At 35.9% G+C, this 18,304-nt stretch overlaps 1 protein-coding gene across 1 annotated transcript; it reads left to right on the top strand.

Annotated features, from left to right (window-relative positions):
- The first annotated feature begins 436 nt into the window (after positions 1-436).
- Positions 437-18,295, top strand: LOC128677039 (uncharacterized protein). Its single transcript, XM_053757627.2, has 6 exons — positions 437-714; positions 14,808-14,959; positions 15,826-16,054; positions 16,371-16,635; positions 16,944-17,146; positions 17,353-18,295. Exons 1-6 carry the CDS (start codon positions 627-629, stop codon positions 17,619-17,621), a joined length of 1,206 nt encoding a protein of 401 aa, XP_053613602.1. The 5' UTR covers positions 437-626; the 3' UTR covers positions 17,622-18,295.
- The last annotated feature ends 9 nt before the right edge of the window (positions 18,296-18,304 follow it).

The following is an 18,304-nucleotide window of genomic DNA, read 5'->3' as shown; positions in this document are numbered from 1 at the left end:
TATACCTAGGTGTTAGACTTGGGTATTGTATAATCTTTTTTTACCATACAGATATAAAATATATGTTTAATACCAACGCTGCTAGACAGGCAATAGAGTTTCCATTCAGATTTTAGATTTTCATTTTTCACACTTCATTCACGGATACCTAAACCTAACCTACCTACTTACTAGGTCTAAAATAGTGTTGTGTTCTGTTTATTATGCAAGTACATCGGCTATACTCTATTCATAAATACAATTCTACAATTTAAAATTGTTACTTAAATTAGCTCAATTGTTTTCAATGTTTAATTGTGCTAGTTGGTATTTTTAATGTAGGCTCATTACACCTGCAAATACTGTGTTTTGAACTCCAAATCCTTTCAACCACGGCTAGAGGCCACATAATAACTGTCCAACCAAAAGCGCGCTGTCTCTTCAGTACACTTTACCTGGATTGTTAGTTGAGTAGAGCACCGCGTCGTTCACGCACGTAACTGCCGACAGAAACTTTCGCGCGGTCGCGAATACTTACATTGACGACACGATCATTTTTAAAATAATAAAAAAAAACAATCGTGTCTTCGATTCTATCTCAAACAGAAAATATTAATGTATGTGGTTTTACCAATCGGCCGGGCATAATGTTTTGCCGCGCAAATTTCTTCGTAATTGGATTTATTTTGCGAATCACTTCTGTATCTCCCATCGCTGAAATTGATCCGGATGATGGTAAGCTTAATACGTTTGTATTTACATATTATGTATAAAGTATTTGCTATCTATTATTATACTTTGGAAACAAATATATATATAATAATCAATTTGTATTCGAGCAACCTTATTTTTTTAGAAACTCAATCAATGTTACATATATAACTAGAGATTTTACAATCGAAAGAGGAGATAATCTTTTGGATTCACCTCTTTTTTAGAAAATGTAGTTTTAGCTAAATATTAATTACACAAAGTGGATGTTATGATATGCATGATATAAGTAGGTTTAAGTTTCAACTTGCCTGTAAAGACTGAAAAACTACTTCTGCATGCCGATTTTGTATTCTACTTCGATACGTTATCTATGAACATTGCATTCATTAGGTCAGTGGTTCACCTCTGAAATATTACACGCAATTTTTTTAGAAAAAAAAAATCTAGATATCAAACAAAATATAAGCTAAATAGTGCGTACCTAGTGCATATCTACATAGAAACAAAATATTTTTTAGGATTAAACAATAAATTTGCAAGATCGTTGAACTGTGTGCTTGTTTAAAAAAACAGGTTAACACGGCTTAGACCTAACAGTTACTTACTAGTTTTCAGAGCTAACAATTGATAATTTAAAATTTTAATTCTGCCTAGAAATAAATGCTTATAAAATTAGTTATACGTTCGCTGCGTAGACACATGCCATTACAAGTCGAATATAGAATAATATCCAAAATTTGGACAAAATATATAAATGTTGGGTCCGGTTCAAACATTTATATTTATATTTTTTGGTGTTTATTACTGTACTCAATATATTCTGGTAAAAATAAACCTATGCTGTTTGTAGAAAATGTTACAGAAAGTGCGGCAATCAAACTATGTTTCATGTAGTTACTTGAATCAGGTAGAAGTGACGATTAACCTAATTTGTATGAGAATATTCTATAAGACTACATTTTGTATGCATAATGTCTTTATTTCTAAACTCACGTTCCGAGTAAATTGTCGAAATAGTAGATTTGCGTGTAGATGGACATAATATTATAGTCTTAGCTTTAATTGCATTCTCGTTTCAACACTTACCTACTCCACTTCTAGTTAACACTGGCGTACTATTGTCAGTAACACAAATATATAGTTTTGATTGAATTTTGAAACAGACGACAATGTTGTCACGTCCGTGTGCGTATAACAACATGAACTCTTGCTTCTTGCAACAAAAGCAAATAATATTGTTTTCCTTTCCAGCCTATGTTTTGTAATGTCTTTATAGTTTGTTCACCAAGTTCTTAATAAATAGGTATATATCAAAATTTATTTCATAATCTATCTAAATATATTTTGTAATCTTATTTTTTATTTCAGACATTCGTCCATAGCAAGTAGGGATACAAAAAAACTTAGAAACTTTGTTAGTATTATTAAATTATGATAGATTATGAATTCATAAAAAATACAACAGTAAGTTTCTAAAGTTTAGATATTCAGTAACTTTCAGGCTTGATTTTTCGTCGGCAAAAAGGGATAAATTGTTTTTGATTTTTTGCACCCACATATCATTATCTGTTTGACTCAATGGTTCACTGTTATATAATGCTTTTATTATTAAATCCACCTATTATACGTTTACTATTTGTATTTTGTACAATATAAAGTTTAAATAAATAAATTAATAGGTAGCTTAAAAGTTTCATATTTAGAAAACAAAATTCTTTACTTATTATACACATATTCAATCCATCAAATAAAATTAGTAAATCGCTAATAACAGTAGATTATATAGTAAGAAAAACCACGTTATGTCAATATGCATATATGTTACATTACCTAGTACAATGCAATTCAGGCTCTCATTAATTACGTATTCAGAGTCAACCTGCTAACGGGAGCCGTGGAATCTGTCGCACGCTCCGCGTTTACGCAATCGTCCGGCGTCGCTCAACAATGCTCATTTACAGCAATCTATCAATATTTCACACTTTTCCCACATAACAGACATAACCTTAACGGTAGCTTCATGCAGCAGTTGCACGCGAGAGCATCCCTATCTCCGAGCATTCGATGTAAGACACCATAACGGTTGTATGAATAGCATCGTTAGTATGCTGAATATCTGCGACATATTTAAAGTTGGCAGGGGACGTTAAACATGCGTTATCTGTGCCATAGATCGCAATCGCGACCGCAGCGGGACGCTCTCCCATCTGCACAGTTTATCGCGCCATCTCGCAGATAGCTTCGGTCAAATTAGCTGTGCTGAACAAAACAACTGACTGGGTACGTAAAATGATAAAAGTATAGAAGGCTCTTTCAACTAGATCAACCATACTTATTCGAATCATTTCATTATAACTGTTATTGGAAGTTGGATGATACATTACATGACTGACTGAAAATTATTTCCATTCTAGAATCACCATCTTTTAATCATGTCAGTAATAGGCTGAGTTATGTCGCTTCAAATGATGATGTTGACGCTTTGATCTTGGTCTATTGTTGTATGATGGTTCGCTCCTTTAGTTGCATTGGTTCGAGCATCATTGACGCTGGCTATGCGTGTTGTGTCTTCTGTACTTTCATTACTTCATGCAGTTAGTCGCGTCAGCCTGCCTCAGGCTTCTTGCTGTCGCCGCTATCGTCCATCTTCATTATTTTCATTGTTTACATGACATAGATTGGATTGGGGCAACTGCAATTGGGTCAATATTTTGAATTAGAATATCTGTAAAAAATAGATATGCTTCAAGGGCTAGGCTAGGGTTACTAATGTTTGAAATTAAGGAGAAAATGGCAAAAGAAAATTGTGTGTTTATTTCCATATGATACCACGACGTTCAGCGATGACGAATACCTACGTGAAAATGTACACGCGAAAGAAATATTACGCATGCCTTCCAGCTTATATGTATGGGTACTTTGGAAGGCATGCGTACTAGCAAACAAAAACTGAGCAATGCAAAAGGAAAGTGAGTCGTGATTGTAAAAAGCAAGTTAAAGATTGCCAAAGACACAGATGTGTGATATGTATATTTGAAATTGTATGTCCTTGGATTTCATGTGTGTGATCATCTATCATCTACTTAATTCCCTCATTGTATGTAATGTGACCGGAACTGACCATTACTTAATGGTGTATCTATATATAATTTTTTGGTTATTTTGGAAGTATAGGAATCGCGCTTGGCGGGAGTATCAGATCCCAGGTCAACTCGTAACATGATACATGAATAGTACTGGATATTTGAGACATGTTTGTATCTGTATCCAATCTACTACTTTCTAGAAATCTACCTATGTAAATCAACATAAATTTTGTGCAAATGAGATTTTTTTGGTTGTGCCAGCGACAGCTTTAGTCATGGACACATCTTTACTCAGGCTAAACTTTCGGGAAGAGTTTTTAGACGAAGAAGAGCAGTCCGGAATCACAATGCGGTGCATGTACAATTTAATAATTTGCACATTTATTTATCTTCAGCTCTTTTATGATATTTCTTGTAGCTAAATTTTACTGCCTGATCCCGTTCTTGTTTCCCTCCTTATTTTGAGGTCAATAGGATAGGATCTGTTGGACATACACTTGCGCTAAGATTGATGGGTTTCCGCTATGACAACAAAAACGAGAATGCACGGCTTTATTCATCGTTATGTTCCTACTTATATATAAATTATGGTTTTGTGTGATGTATTGAAATGACATCTAACTTATGTTACGATACTTGTCTATATTGCACTTCCTACTTATATTTTACAAAAACTCAATTGTTATCTTAGCAATAACACCCTCGATAGGAAAGGAAAATACTACTTCTTACGAATGATGATCTGATGAACAAAATTCTTGCTTTTAATCTATTATTTAAATATTTGAAGCAAGCATATTATAAATTATACCGTTGTGTGACAGTCATTGTTTTGTACAACATTTCTCACATTAACACATAAATCTTCCGACTCATGTGTTGTGCCACAGAGACTATGTTGTCACCAAATTACTATGCACGTGTTAACATTCAGCTCGTTAGCATAGCATTCGCACATAGTGAGATAATCTGAATTAGCTATAATATATTTTTATAGTTTGAACGCTTTTAACACGAACTTTTTCCTGAAGATTGTGCAACTTTAACGAAATGAAATAGTTAAGTTCCCGTATTATTTAGCACAAGAGGAATAGTCGTAATACATAATTATTGTTAAATATCATACATATTATATTTTAATTCCTAGTGGTATACGAGCGTAGATTGTGCTTGCGATTTTTGAAGAAGTGACAGTAACAGCAATATTGCTCTCAATGTAAACTAATATTTGGCTTTAATAACCTCACTGCTGGCGCAGACCGCACTCAATAAACAAGTACATCACTTGCGATCGCGACTAATGAGTGAAATGCTAAATGTCACACCAAAACACGTGGTCGTTACACTTACTCTTGTTACGTGCCAAATGGGCCATGTGTGAAACTTGCTTTCACTGGACGGGTTTGACTAGAGACGAGCCGATAATTAGCTATTACGTTTTTGATACGGCCATTGATAGCGCCGCAGCTTATTACTGCAAATTATATTACACATCTCATTGTTAAGGTTGGTAGGTTAGGTACCTATTGTTAAGGAAGTATAAAGTAGCCAGGTAATAATAGAACGATTCGATTGGTAGTTATTATTGTATTTATATTGTAATGTATTAAGTTCTTACCACTACCACCACCACTACCACTACCACTGGTTTCTCAACGTGAACTCAAAGCAAAAATGCTTTGTCATCATAATGATTGACACAATCGTTGTAGGGTAATTAGAAATATCGTACGCGTAAAATATAATAAATCTCTGACTTTTAATTTATAAGACTCATTCAATGCACGCATTTAATTTCCGCAATCAGTAGTTTCATTTCAATATTACTATAAATATTATCGGTGTACCGCGTATCTGTGCCCCGGACGTCGCCTTTGTGGAAATTTCGAGATTTTTGTAGTCTTTCTCATAAATATATGGAAATAATAAACAGATAAAATATTTTTATTTTAAATCGGATATATCACCGCGAACAGATATTTCAGCTTTTAGTATACTTATAGTGTAATACCATATGCAAACGCTTACTTTCCAGCATGCCATCGACATGCCTGCATTAGGACAAGAATGTACCGTTGAAATGCATGCATTATGCGCTTCTACCATAAATCCGGTAGGTGTAAACACGGCAGCAGAGTAGGTCGACAGGACCCTGACAGTCTTTCACGACGAGCCGTGTAAGGAGATCTTTGGTTAACAGTGATTTTTAAGTGGCCGCATATTTTAGATTCCAAATGGATATATTTATTATCCTCCTTTTCGATATTAACTGCCTTAACTATAATAAATTTCCATTTTTGTACATTGTACATATAAGGAGGATATTAATATACCTACGCGCTTTTACCTGCCCACACAGAGAAAATTGAGATCAGAGGGACAGTAAAATAGCAGCGGTAAATTGACCGCGGGCGGTGGGGCAGTTGCTAGTTGGTGCAGTAGAGCTGCAATCAACCCTGACGCCACTCTTCCTGTTGCACAACCGTAAACTGATCAGTTTTATTGCCAATTTACAACGCCGCCGTTACAACTGTTTACACCGTCATATACCTCCAGCACACCTCTGCCTTTCGTTATTGCCGACTCGTTACATATCATGACCGAAATACGTGTGCCAAGAGAAAGAAAACATTTTATTGTATTTTTATAGAGATTATTGGCAAGTTGTAAGTACTTCGGCAACTTTCCATAGCGAAGATATGATAAATGGCTAGAATGTGTGGGTCAGTAGACAGAATGTCATAATCCTTTAACTTATGCAAATGAGGCGCGTGGGCGAACGACCACCACCGTACAAGTCGGTTATACGAGCGAGAGAAATTAAAAACGATTCGGTCAAGTTTATACAAAACCAGAATTTTCACCTGACTGTAATCTGTAACCCGCACCTGGTATTTAAACAAGGTAATAATCTTCCGAATTCTAATGTGGATCATTCATTACAACTACATATTTAAGAAAAAAGAATGATGGGGAATGATGAAATATGTACCTAATATAATATGTATTCCTACTATATGTACCTATGTATACCTAATATTTTTTCAGTTGAAGTTATTTTGTTAGCCCGGCCCGGCCTAATACGGAAATTTCGGAATACAGGCGACGACTTCGTCATGAATTCGTGGAATTATACAAAGAACAGAATTAATAGGTATATCAAATCTGAATATTAGCTCCGGTAATCTACCCTTCCTCTTTCGATAATCTTGAGTAGGTAAATAGTTTATATTATTACTAGCTTTTGCCCGCGGCTTCGCACGCGTGAATTTCATAGCAAAATCTCAGTAATTTTTTTGTCGCGTACTCTGTAAGACTGGTAAAAAATATATGTGATTCAAATTCGCATTTTTTCTCATCTTTCGTTCAATTTTCTGTTTCCTGCTGCATGTCTCCTTCCCATTTCCCGCTCCTACTCTCACTCCCACTTTCTGCAACGCGTGCAGTCCCATTTTCCATGACGTTTTACGTCCCGGTTTTTTATTAACCACAAACGTAAATTAAACATTTTTTGTATTTACTATTACTGTTATTTACTACAAAAAGTAAGTGTACCAATTTTCAGCTTTTTATCTTGAAAATTGTATTAAGTCTCATACAATCTTTCAACCCTCTTATAAAGGGGTTGAGGGTTAATTTTCAGAAAAATCTGAAACACGTATTGTTGTAAACAACCAAATTCAAATTTTCAACTCACTAACTTCAACGGTGTAAAACTTCCATATTTACACTTTTTCACCTCTTTCACCTCCTTCGGAGTAGAATTTCCAAAAATCCTATCTTAGTGCTCATCTTCACTCACCTACATAAAAAATTCAGCTTCCCGCCCAGCAGTTTCGGGTGTATGTTGACTGTCAGTCAGTCTGTCAGTCATTCAATCACTCAGTAACGGAAGAGTTATATAGTGATATATAGATACAAACTGCGCCCATTATATCTATATTAGTCTTTAATCGATAAAAACATTTATATTCTGTTTACACCTTTCTACAAAATTTTAAAGTAAATCGTCTCCGTGGATTGTTATTTTAATTTTTCTACAGGACCCTCCTCATTTTCCGGGATGAAATGTCTATAAGATGTTAACCCGGGATTCTGAGGCATTTTTGATTCATAATTAGTTTTTCAATTATCCTACGGGAACCTGACCATTTACCGGGATGAAATGTATCTAATTTTCCTACAGGACCCTCCTCATTTTCCGAGATGAAATGTCTATAAGATGTTAACCCGGGATTCGGAGGCGTTTTTTATTCATAATTAGTTTTTCAATTATCCTACGAGAACCTGACCATTTACCGAGATGAAATGTGTCTAAGATGTTAACCCGGTATATAAGGTACCTACAAACCAAATTTCAAGCAAATCGGTCCAGTAGATTTCGAGTGATGTGCGTTCAGACAGACAGACAGACCAAAATTTCCAAAACTATATTTTCCTCATCTATATCAGTAACTAAGTATATTCCATAAAGATTTTTTTTAAAATATCCATGTACAAATTTGGCCATGTACAATTTTATAATATGTACAAATTTGGCCTTTCTTCAATTTTATTATATGTATTGATATTGTTGTGGATTTTACAGAGTATAAGAGAGTAGTTCTGTTCTGAACGTCATTTGATAGGAAAAGCTGTGTTAGTGGCACATAGTAATAGTTTACTGAACACTTGCCAGTACAAAAACGCAATTTGCATAAAATTGGTAGTAGAAACTTTTGTCTGTTTTATATATGTTTATTCGCAGAAAAGTTTAACAAAAATTAAAATGGATAATTACCACGTAAAAGTAAAAAAATCTACTCGGTTATTAATTGATCATAAAAACCAGGTATTTATCTTAATATTTATGTGGCAGATATTAATTTATAGTTGTAATATCTAGTATACAACTTACTCGTAATTTGCAGTTACTTTATTTTACATTACTTATTTTATTTAACTACTAAATTTATAGAGCACATCTGCTGGCTCCAACAAGTACTGCTTTAACTGTTTGTTAAAGCAGTACTTGTGTTCTGTGTTAAGCTTTAAATAAACGCTTTTTTATTTCAGTTTTCTTTTTTTTCAAATTCGACTCAGAGTTTAACCATAAAAAAATCTTCAGCTTCTGCACCAATTATCTAAATTGTATTCGATCTCTATGCTCATTTTTTGCAAGTATTTAATTTCAATATATGTTGACGTAAATATGTCCTCAATTCGACTGGTAAAACTACTTAGCTGGATACTATTGTGATGATGTCTGGGAGGCTGGCGACGGAGCTGTAATAGAGCCATCTCCTTTGTTCTGGGACGCGGCGTGAGGTGCCGGCACCGGCACTGGGTCACATTTAATTGAATGCCAAAATGGTGATTATACACGCGCGGACTACAATACGATGGATGAGACGAATTTACCCTAATTATATATAGATAAGTGAATGAATTACATAAAACCTGTAAAAAAAGCACGAACGAAACTTTCTATCATGTGAATTGATGTGATGTACTTTATTTGTGTTTTCATTCCGGGATTGACCATATTTTTTACAATATATCTTAAAATAAGCATTACAAAAGCCCTTTCGCTATAGAAATTAGGTATTTAGATATGTATATTTTCAGTATTTTATGAGGGGAAAGTTGTTCATTATAGTTTATGGTGGAATAAAAATTATGAGCCGTTGATGTCTTTTGTTAGAGGATTTTACGGATTTTAATTAATGAGTTGTTTCGTTATCATTATCAGCCAATGAAAGTCGTAAATCCGCCGTGGTCCACGATTTCTCGGAACTGAATGAAAGCACGTTTCTACTGCGAGTTGATTTGTAATAAAAACTAAGAACATTTTGGTGTTTGGAATCGCACCAATTTTTCTATTTAGTCATTCTGTGAATACCACGAATACCTCGGTATTCCTATACCTAGCTATAGGATAGGAAGTAAGACTCTGCATACCTAAGTCCTGTACCTTATGGACGCCCAACCGATCACCATCAGGCAAGCTCATTGCTGGAAATCAATGCAGTTTTAATAAGATTGTATAAGAGACGGATGTTTAAAATATAACTATTTCTAAATAATTTCTACTCATGGTGTATGAGTATGATTGTCATATACGATATGGAGATTGTACTCAGCTTTAGCTACCTGTCACTGCCTGGCCTGGCCTTTGAGTTTCGCGGCTATTTGCTCAATATATACCCAGTAAACTCTGTTTTCCCATTTGACTTGTTCTCGTTATCTTATGCCGTCGACACGCAAAGAAGAAGACGTATTTTTAGTGTCGTTCATATGGATCATGGCTAAGATACCTCAATAGGGATCCGCACAGTTAGGCCCGTTACAGGTTTCCATCGGTCTTGGGTCGGCGGAGACTAAAACAATCTGGCCATGGAGTTCTCGGACGTGCGGCCACTGACGCGTGTCTACAATGCTCGCGGACAATTGTCATGGTTCTGGACTATTAACTATTCCATTGAGTGCAAACTTCGTGTTATGCCATTGTACATTAATTGGACTTTGATTAAATTGTATAAAAAAAAAACATTACGCGTAAATAAATTTTAGAGATGTCGATGTTTAATTTGTGATTGTCAACAAATATAGCGTGACTAGGTATTAGAAAAAGAGAAAAAAAATGCAATTTTGTTTCTCGTTTGTATTTAAAAAACACAAAACTACTTAAATTTTGATGAAATTTTCCTCAATTTTTTTTTTATTAATTTATTTATGTACATAATATGACAGTGTAAATATAAAACTTACAAATAGGATAAATACAAATAGCAATAAATAATAAAATATAAAGGTACTACTTATTTCTATATACAAAATATAAAATTTATTTTAATATTTCATATTTTAAAAATATATTTTAGTAGGTATGGCTTTACCCGAGCGGAGCCGAGACGGGCAGCTAGAAATAAATAAAAATATAAAAGAAATATCAATCTTCGGTATATGATCATATTTTCAGAAAAAGAACAGCCAAGTTTGAAGGTCCACCGCAGGTATCCGAGAGGACAAGATATAGGTACCTAATTGAATAACTGTGGGCAGATCATGAATTTAGTAAGTACTTTGTACGGAGTACCAACTGATTCCATGGGCAGATACTGCTGATCACAGATAACTGAATATGAATTGTCTATTTCAGACTTTGGTGCTGAAGTTAAAATTTAATGAAATACGTTAAAATTTGAGCGAATAAAACAAAAGCTGACAACCAAATCCGTTTACCGTTACTGTCAGAAAGAAGCATAGCGACTCGAATTGCATACTGCATAGAGACGCTGCGTTTCTAGAAGTGGCGCCTACCGCGTCTATGCTGTGGCTGAAAATGACGAGGATGCAAAAGTACGCTTTTATTATCTTATCTACATCATAAGCTATTTTCAATCCACTGCTGCCAAGTAGTGGAAAAGGTTAGAAATAATACGATATTACAGTTGGATTTTTTTACTGAGAAACATGGAAAATTAAGCTTATGAATGTTTAAATGACAACATACAAAAAATTAAAGTCTTTATTATTTCTTAATATAGTTGAAACCAAATACGAATAAATTACCTGTCAAGCAAATTTTGTAATGATAACGGATTTACTCAAAACATTCGCCGCCCGAGCCGGGGGGCAGCACAAAATAATAGTAAAGCAATTTAAAAATAAAGTTTATTTCCCAATATGTACTATGTTCGTATTTTCTTTAGTTTGTGCTATATAGCGGTCTGCCGTGTCACCTCAGATCAGATGGCCCCATAAACCCGCACAGGAAGCGACGCGACGCGTGAAACTTTTGTTTTGCTGGATGGAACCGATTCGCGCCGATTCGCCCGCTGTTATCACGTCATCCATAAAAATATAAACTGACAATAAACATTTTACTTAGGTTTTTAGATTATTTCAGTATTACAATAACCAACCTTTAGCTAGTAGAGCCCTAAATTCGTTTGCTCTTTGGTGCCGAAAAACAGTTTCTGTTGGATTACAAACTTTTTGCAGGGCTGTATCTAAGCGGTCAAAGGATTTTGGAGATAACTCCTAACTAACCTCTCACCTAAAACATATCTTCTAACGGGGTTGAGTAAAAAATGGGGTTTTCCTCTGAATCAGAATCTCAGAGGTAGCGATAGTTATATAAATAATAATCGTCAGAGTTATAATAATTAGGCACGTTGGTATGTTGGTATCACGTTTGGTAAATTTTTGCATGAGGAAGAACGATTTTGCACATCTATATATTTTTATTGTAGATTAGCGCTGGTCGATTACTAATCACTTTCTACAATTGACCATGTGGAAATAAAAGAGAATTTTTATTTTAGTATGAAAAACGTGTTCAAAGCAGAAATAATTTGGTCAACAATGAGCGTTATGGTCCAGTCGGCGGGTCATACATGCTACATCCGTCATTATCATTACGTACTGAATCACAACCGTGACATTTATATCAAAATGCGAGTCGAACTAACATTCAAAATTTTATTGCCTGTCATATTCACGTCATATTTTCCCACCGTGAATAGTAATAAAATTGTACAGTCAAAAACACATCAAGTCCATAGGTAATAGCGGTGAGTTTGCAATGAATTTGTGTAGGTTGATGTGCTGAGACTGTACGTAGGTAATAACAACACACGCCTTTTAAAGGCATCTAAATACCTAACGCTAATTTTATTTGTCTAGCTAAGTTCATCAACTTAATAATATGTCGGTAGGTTACCATGAAAATACGTCAAGTACCTAACTTTGGGCTTCATATAACGACCTATCAGACAATTCGCAGTAGAGCATTAATAAAAACATGAATATAATCACTCTCGCTGTCCAGCTAATAAATGGGTAACGCCTTTAAAACACCTCTGCATGCTCGTTTTGAAAGTGAACGTTCAAAATTATGAGGCAGGTGTTTTTTTTATATGATAATTCCGTTGATTCCCTTAGGAAACGAATAGTTCAAAATTATAATTTTTACATTTTCTCCAACATGCTTTCTCTCTTCGTATATGTTATAATAAGATTTTCAATTTATTTTAATGCTCACGCGCAACTTTGGTGCAATTAGTAGTGTTACAACTATTGTCTACATTACAAAAACCTTTCATCACTTTCATTGATTTCCCAAAGCATATAACGCCCACATCATATTTTGTGAAATTAACTGTGTTTTTCATGTCTTCGAAATTTCTGGATCACCGATAGCCTGTAGTCCTCCTTTTTTGCAATAAGTTACTGTTATGACTCCTGGTTGAAAATGCAAATATGTTTTGTTTTGACTAATTAGAGTGGTCTTGGTTTTCATGTAGATATAGCTTATTTATTATTACTAAACCGTAAAAATTAAATAGGAGAGAAACACCTTTATTATTTTATAACAATTTGAATTCAAAAAATATTTGATGCTTGTAGATACAGTGACAATATCTATAAAATTATGAATTTGGATCTCGAACTACACAGTACCGTATCGACCGTGGTACCTACCTATGGCACCGCTGAAAAGCGTGAATCATACGAACCACACATCCGCCATGACAGCGGTGGCGCGGTGCAAATGTTAATGAGCATCAATTCTGTGAGTACTGCTCAAATTGAGGTTTGATTCAATTGTAGATTTTGACCTCGTATCGAACCTTCTGTCAGCAGTCTACCGGCGGCGCTTGTTCGTTAGTAATGAGGAAATTAATCATTTGTGTGTTTTAGGTAAATACAACGTGTACGTTACAATATCAAGGTAACATTACGACAAGGTACTTTGATTTTTTTTGTTGATAATTGCTGTACTCTTTATTATACTTACTGCGGTTTGGTAAATAAGTACTTAGGTAAGTATCTCGTATGGGAATTGATTCTCTCGAACTTTGGTTAACAATCCACTAGCCTAATGAATAGTTCGCCTAAATATTAACTTTGTTATAGGAAATTGCGAGGGCCACGAAAATAACAAAACCTTTCATTCAATTTCGTGTTCAGTCCATAACAAGTCTTATCCGATTTTTAACAACCCAAAAACTTTCCAAACACAGAGTAAATTGGTGCAGATCTGCAAGTCACCTCTCTAATTTGGAGCTGCATTGGCGGTCCACTTTTTAAAATCATTGTCGTTATGAATGACAATTTTTAACGAAATGAAAAATCGGATTGATTTGATCGACATCGCCCGACATAAATAAGAATATACATCATTATGAAATTTTGATTTTTTTATGGTTTCGGATCGATATATATATATATATATATATATATATATATATATATATATATATATAGAGTGGTCTGTATGGATCAATTGGTTTTATTTATGAAGGTATCATAATTACCTTACAAGGCTCTTACCGTATCATATCACAACAGACATCTTGGAAGACAACAAGTAGATTTTTTTAAAGATAATTGATGGCTTTTAATAAGGTGGTAGGTAGTTGATAAGGTTCCTCCAGTAAATAGGGATAGGATACTAACCAAAAATCATCATGGCAAACTTCCACTTTTTGATCGCATAGGACCATGCATTGCAACGAACTTGATGAATAATTAACAAAACTTCCAAGTGTGGCGGTGAATACTACAAAAGATATATTATAATTCTGCAAGACTGCCGCCTCGAGGGCCTAACTGATAATTTGAACCAGTATTACTAGACCTATAATCCCATCATTTTCTTACAACCCGCAGGGATAACCGATTCCAACGGTGCGGGTTCTCATTACGACAGTCATGGTTTAGTTATCGGTAGCAAGAACGGCTCAATGAACAAGTCATTGGGTTAATAGCATGTCTGGATCGCTGGTTATGGCTGTGTTAGTTATAGGAATTATATACCAGATTGTTGTGATTATAATATGTTAAATTTAAAAGCATGGTGAATATAATACATATATAAATTAATGTACCTATATGACAATTATTGACCTAATTGAAGTCATATGGAGTGTTTAGCACCCCAACAAAAAATTTAAATTTATGTGTTTCTTTATTCCGCTATGCGTCTTGAGTAGGTACTTTGAGTTACCATAAAACACTTTTTTTAATCAATATTTTCAGAAGTGTTGCACTTGATCGGCGAGCCGGATTTTCGCGATGTGCGCCTGCGCTGGGAGTACGGCCAGCTGGACGAGGACCAGCCCCGACCCCTGGCCTTCCAGGTGCACTATTGTGAGCTGCAGGCATGGGGGCAGTATCGGTGTAGGACGAAGGTAGATGCGTGCTGAATACTATAGTCTACTTTGCATGAGATGATATAAGAATTTACCGTCTTAATTGTCATCCCAAACGTCTGACCCGTCGAGTATACCTAGGTATACCCATATAAGGCAACGGTAATAGGTACTGGAGTGGAGCCCGCTCTGCTAAAACTTTTTGATTAGGTAAGTATTATTAATTATTACGTACTTATAACTTCATAGTCGCTTTACTTCAGTTATCACAGACTATAATTGTGTTCAAATAATAGGATGTTGCCTTATTTAATGCCTGTACTTCACTTGTGACAAAAGTAGTTTATTACCTGAACACTCACGGAGCAAGGCTTGCAATATCACTGTGCGTATTATAAAATAATTGGCATTTTGCCTTGCCTTTTATGTCATTCTAAAAATGATCTTGATAAGCGTGATGTAACCATTGCAAGTGCATTATATCGTGAAGCTTAATCCCTTAATGAGTGCAGTCCAAACGGGAGATAATTGCAGCTCGCGGGCGAAGCGTGACTGCGACAGGCGACAACTCTCGCCTCCAGACACCATTGCTGCGATTACACGCATCTTGCGTCTGAACCATACATTGATTAAAATCTCCACTTTTGGCTAAATTGAAGCAATTCTATTATTTCTGTAGGATGCTGTCACGCATGGCACGCGACGCGATGGATAATTTGATAACCAGATAAATCGAACTGATATTTTTATGTGGTTATTATAGTGGCGTCTCTAGAGTCTAAACTCATCAATTGACTATAAAAACAAAAGTTCTGATTATCTATTTGAATTTTTTTGTGGTCATCCCGACATCTCTCTTCACGAGGGGTTTTTTAAGAAATTTAATTTTGAAGTTTTGTTTTTAGGTAATAGACGATTTAGAGGAGGAAAAATCAAGTCGTGGAGCACCCGAGGCGTCGACGACCACAATGCAGCCCTCAGGCAGACGCGGGCGCATGTACAGCGCGCGGATCACAGGTTTGCGGATGGCGACCACTTACTCGTTCGAAGTGCGGCCTGTCAAGCGGGACGCCCGTGACCTGGCTGACCCTAACTCTATCGGCTCTAAAATTATTATAGTGCCGACAAAGGGATGTGAGTATTGTTTTGTTATCGATAAAAAGTGTTAGGTATATAAGTAGGTAGGCCTGGTATCTATATATGTATAAGTAATAGTATCTACTGAAGATAAAACTTCTCCAAATCTTAATTCACGACAAGAACAGTAGAAGTAATTCACGACATAACATAGAAATACCACTATTGTAAATATTACGATGTTATTAGATATCATTTACATAAACATCACGTAGATATCATTTAATTTTTTTTTTTCAAATCACTTGGCAAATAATTTTAAGTCCCACAGTCTATTTATAAGACGAGATTAAAAATCCGGTGATATTTTCAGTTTCCGCTCGAGCGACGCAGTGCTTGCCGCACGCGAGTGAAGTGGAAGTGTCGACAGGGCCGTACTTCGGCGGGCGCATCGCGGTGGAGGCCGCGGACGGGGGGCCGGAGCGCTGCGCGCTGCAGGGGAACCCCAACAGCGCGCAAGACGCCTACATCTTGCGCATCTTGCACGAGGACTGCGGCTCCGACGTTAATGACACCACCGTTGCCACATATGTCATCGTGCAGGAGAACCTGCCCATCCTTACCCACAGCACGAGACGGTACATGACTCTTTCCACTATCGAAATACGTAACTGTCGTTTTTGTCGTTATTTATTTCTGCCGTCTAGCCGCTTAGTAATTATACTGACAACCGATGGAATATGAATTCATAGATCATTCTCATAAGATAAGCAAAATTATACTAAATCATATCACAATTTTGTATTAAGTTAGGGTACTTGACGGTTTATTAAATAAAGACGGTATTAAAATTAGGAATCAATTAAATTGCCTTATAATGTTCATTGGTTGATGATTTAAAAAATACAGAAATTCCAATATTGCTAACACGGCTGAACATTTCCAGCTTCCTAGTGCTGTGCACATACAAGCCAGAGACGTTGACAGTCCGCGCGGGTATAAACCTGCCTAAAGCCAATCCTGGCGATGTGCTGCACCACATGCGGGGCGCGGGGGGCGCGGGGTCCGCGGAGCCCGACGACCGGGAGTTGGATTATAACGAGCTGCAGCCTGCAAGGCTCGAGGCCGACAAGGAGGAGACTGAACAGAGTATGAATACATTATCTCTATATCTCACTGTGGACTTATTCCCTATAGCCTAAGGTCGTGGTATCTTTCTTGCCAATGATATCATATTTTAACAAAATCAATAATTATTTTACAATTTATGATTTGTTTGTTTGGATAGATTGGAAAATAGCCCCTTCAATTAAACACATTCGATCATATTCACATAAAGCACATTTATATCACAGGCATGTTTGGCGAAATCACCCTGGTAATGTTTCTGGTGGTTACGGCTTTCGGCGGCATTGCTCTACTGATATGGAAGGTGGTTCCTCAGGAAGACAGGGATAACATATCCATCGCAACAGTGTCATCCTTGTCTCGCAGTGGCATTTTCGGGAGGAGAAACAGAGACAGATTCTCAGACCAAAGTTCAGTATACTCAATAACGCTTTCCGAAAAAGACGACGGTATTCTGAAGAAGCCACATGATGGAGACAACACTTCCGAGGCGTAAACATGAAACGTAGAAATACAAAATTAAGAACACATTGCACATTAGCATTTACCTAAAAGACGATTTGTAAATATTTATTCAGAAATTGTAAATGGACTGATATGAGATGGAGAAAATTGGGTACTATCGCGATTAAATTCCCCGCTAGAGGCGGTGTTGTGGATGGTTAGTTTTCATACACAATTTTGACGTTTGTTGTGCGCATGAGCGCGAGACCTTTCTCAACACTAGCGCCCCTAGCGGCGAAGTCACTCCTGTTAGGCCCTATGAAGTTGCTCTCTATTTATTTTTAATTACAGTTCGTGTATTTTAACGGGCCAGTAAGAGTATGTTTTTTGCACTATACACATTTTTTTATTGCCATACATGTTTATGACTAGCATCTGTATCTAATCTACATCTCTAACTACCTGTGATACGAAACCATGGGAAAGTAAAGGAAACAATTATTTTTTAAAGCAAAAAATATTTCAATTTGCAATTTTTGTTGCGTAAAGGAAATTGAACTAATCGAATCCTAACGCCCTTTTTATACCAGTTAACTGAGCGAAACTTTTCAGTTGAACGATAGACTTAGTTCGGGATGAATGTAGGTACAAGTGCATTCATTGATTTATAAAAGAACTGCGATTTTAATTTAAGTAAATTTTAAGTATAACTAGCTCTAGGAATAAAGTGTGATA

Source organism: Plodia interpunctella, chromosome 1 (genome assembly GCF_027563975.2).
Source record: "Plodia interpunctella isolate USDA-ARS_2022_Savannah chromosome 1, ilPloInte3.2, whole genome shotgun sequence".
NCBI lineage: Eukaryota > Metazoa > Arthropoda > Insecta > Lepidoptera > Pyralidae > Plodia > Plodia interpunctella.
Note: the sequence above shows the minus strand (reverse complement) of the source record. Positions and strands in the feature narration are given on the sequence as shown.